General features: G+C 49.0%; 1 protein-coding gene across 1 annotated transcript; it reads right to left on the bottom strand.

Moving 5' to 3' along the window:
- Nucleotides 1-433: 433 nt before the first annotated feature.
- Nucleotides 434-3,076, bottom strand: LOC118371732 (GTP-binding protein Rhes). Its single transcript, XM_035757304.2, has 2 exons — nucleotides 1,590-3,076; nucleotides 434-1,207 (listed from the first exon to the last, which is right to left on the bottom strand). The coding sequence occupies exons 1-2, from the start codon at nucleotides 2,230-2,232 to the stop codon at nucleotides 672-674; spliced, it is 1,179 nt and encodes a 392-aa protein (XP_035613197.2). The 5' UTR covers nucleotides 2,233-3,076; the 3' UTR covers nucleotides 434-671.
- Between the last annotated feature and the right edge of the window lie 19 nt (nucleotides 3,077-3,095).

The following is a 3,095-nucleotide window of genomic DNA, read 5'->3' as shown; positions in this document are numbered from 1 at the left end:
GATTCATAGACGGAATGTATAGAGGATTTAGCAACCAGAAACAGTCTACTGCAGACAGTGAGTTGTGTAGGCTAGGTAGTACAGTACAACCCTCTGGTTGATCACGACTCTGCTGCAGGCAATACTGCTCTGCCTTTCTGTCTGACGCACACACACACACACACACACACACACACACACACACACACACACACACACACACACACACACACACACACACACACACACACACACACACACACACACACACACACACACACACACACACACACACTCTCTCTTTCTCCACTATTCACTCTCTCTCTCTATTTCTGTCTGTAGGACTCATGAAATGTGTTATGCTATAAAGTCAATGAAGTCAAGTCCCTGACTCAATGTCCTCTTACTCCCACTCTCTCCTCTTCCGCCCCTAAAGGAGACGCACACTATAATACATGATCAAAAATGTTGTTTTATTCATTTCAAAAATATATATTTCACATTAGATTGAGACCCACAATTGCACAAATTCTGCACATTTGGTGGGCTATTAGTAGAGTTCAAGTCCCTGGTGCAAATACTATTCACAGTCATATCTACATTTAGCAGAATGCATTTGTGGAAATCAAACATGCTTGTTTTTCCTCGCTCCACACACCCTTATAAACCAGTCCAGTCTGTCTTTGGTTCCTTCACTGAATCTGACACTTCTCCAGCGGCTTGCCCGGCTTCCGTCCGTAGGGGCCGAGGACTTGACGGAGATCAGTGCTGAAACTCGGCCGTCGAGCGAGCGGATACAGCGCCCCACACGGAGCCTTACAAACGGTGGCCTGGCTCCCTCTCCCGGCCGCTCTGCACTCTTTCAGCGCCTGGTACGACCGAATCGAAACTTTGCGGTGCTGCGACGGACTAGTTTCCGTTGGCAACCCGCCCTGTTTAGCCAGAGCCTCGAATACCTCCTCCAGATTAGTGCGGTCTTTGGCGGAGGTCTCGAAGTAGGCGCAGTCCTCACCGAGGGCTCGGAGCACCTCTGCCCGGGAAAGTACTCTCTCCGCTGGGGACAAGTCCACCTTGTTAGCGCAGACTACCGTGGGGACCCGTGCGCTCTGGCCCGGCCTGGTGGGCTTGAGGAGCTTGGTTTTGGCCGCGAGGATCTCAGTGCGCAGGGCACACACCTCCTCGAACGAGCTCCGGTCGTCCAGGGTGAAGACCAGAAGGAATATGTCACCTATACAAAACACAGGAGGAGACCGAAATATTATAGCCTATATTTTAATTACAGCCTACATTGTCATATTCTCATTAGCAATTTGAACTGAAGTTCCTTCTGGGATAAAGGTTATATTATATTATGTTTTATTATATTCTATATGCTATTCTATCCATAACTTATACGTCCATATACACATATTTATATTCTCTCTCATCGTTTATAAAGCAAGCATGTCCACTTTTACGCACACCACATCTACGTGGAGAGAGAGACTTATTCATTTGTGTGAATGTACATCTTTAACACTGCGATAACAACAACTGTTGAGGCACCTCCAGCTCCAACATAGAGACCATGATAAGGACTCCCGTTATTGCCTTACATTCCCGTTACGCACCGGTTAGTATGGAGAGCCTGCGTTTCGCCGGGAAGCTCCTCTCTCCGGAGGCGTCCAGTACGTCGATCTGATACGTCTCCCCGCGGATGTGGAACATTTTCCGGAGGAAATCCTCGGAGGTGGGCTGGTACTCCTCCACGAAGCCGTCCCAGAGGTACCGTCGCAAGATTGAAGTCTTGCCCACCCGGGGCGCACCCAGAACCACGATGCGCCTGCAGTTCTGAGGCTTGGTGGAGCTCAGCGGGTCCTGCGGAGAGTCCTGGGCGAGCCTTGGTTCGTCCTCGCCTAACCGAATCTGCCCCTGGAGAACCAGAGCGGATAGCTGGTCCAGTGGCGACCTCTTGCAAGTGTGGCCATCGGAGGGAGGTGGAAGCCAGCTAGCTGTGCTTTGGGACCGCACCACCCTCCCCTTCTTTTCCTGGTGCTTCCACTGAGACGTGACCATTTTAAGGAAACCCATGCTGGCTTTGAGCCCCGGTGAGTTCAGGTGCTGAGTTACGTTTTTGTATGCCAGCAGGACCTTGGAGGAGCCGGGGCTCAGGGCTCTGGTCCCGGGGAACTGAGAAGGTTCAGCCCGCTGATGGGCGTCGGGCATGTTGGTTGTGGTGGTCGGTGAGCAAGTTGATGGCTTACCTTTTTCCATAATGTTGTCTCACTTAAGTGGCATGTGAAATGTAGCCTATACTAGCCTGTAGGGCAGTGTGGGTGCCTGGGTGGATCCTGTAATATTACAACCTGTGAGGTTTGGAAACTACATGTGGTCCTCGTGACACCTGTGTGTTTGCGCACATCTAGTCTGGGTGGTACAGAAACAGATGTCTTTTGGTGTTGTTTATATACCCATGCACGCGCCTGGCTCGTCCGCGTCACACGGCATGGGTCATCTGCTCGTCTCTCCCAACAGCTAGTTGCCAGAACTGCTGATTGACAGAAGCGGAGAGATTGTTATGTTCTCCCGGAGGACACCGAGTGTTCGACGATTATGGAACAATGGAAGCGGCCAGTTCTACTGCAATGTGCACCGCCAAGACAGGCACTCTGGGGGTATTGCGCACCCTGTGGAGGTTGGATAAATTGAGGCTATGGGAGATTGTGATAATCTGGTGTTTTGAATTCAATATCAACAATACCAACTGCTGGCACACGGTGACACATCCGGACTTTAACCTTTTTGTATGAGCTGAAATAAGCCTTACAAGCCTATTCACTATTGGCGAGATCAATGACATTTTCTTTCCTTTCCTTTTCATTACATTTTGTGATTAAATACTCCAACAAATAAAGGCCTAATGTATTGAGTAACAAAACATGAGAGCATCGTCAACATATATATATATATACGAGGATCACCAAAGTGCCATAGTTGCAATTTTATACAAATAGTATGTGTTACTTTGTGCTGCCTACCGCCTAGAATTAGGCTTGATTAATTTTCTTCGAGGTAAATTCTCATTCGGCGATGTTGGATTTAATTGTTGTCCGACAGAAAGTGAGCATCCCTTTAAC

Source organism: Oncorhynchus keta, unplaced genomic scaffold, assembly GCF_023373465.1.
Source record: "Oncorhynchus keta strain PuntledgeMale-10-30-2019 unplaced genomic scaffold, Oket_V2 Un_contig_27003_pilon_pilon, whole genome shotgun sequence".
Taxonomy (NCBI): Eukaryota; Metazoa; Chordata; class Actinopteri; order Salmoniformes; family Salmonidae; genus Oncorhynchus; species Oncorhynchus keta.
This window is presented reverse-complemented; position numbering and strand designations above follow the sequence as displayed.

Excerpts from the sequence above, each read along its gene's own strand:
- LOC118371732 (XM_035757304.2), bottom strand. The coding sequence starts at position 2,232 with ATGGAAAAAGGTAAGCCATCAACTTGCTCACCGACCACCACAACCAAC. Across the intron at positions 1,208-1,589 it reads CAGGCTCTCCATACTAACCG|GTGACATATTCCTTCTGGTC; the intron begins GTGCGTAACGGG and ends TGTTTTGTATAG.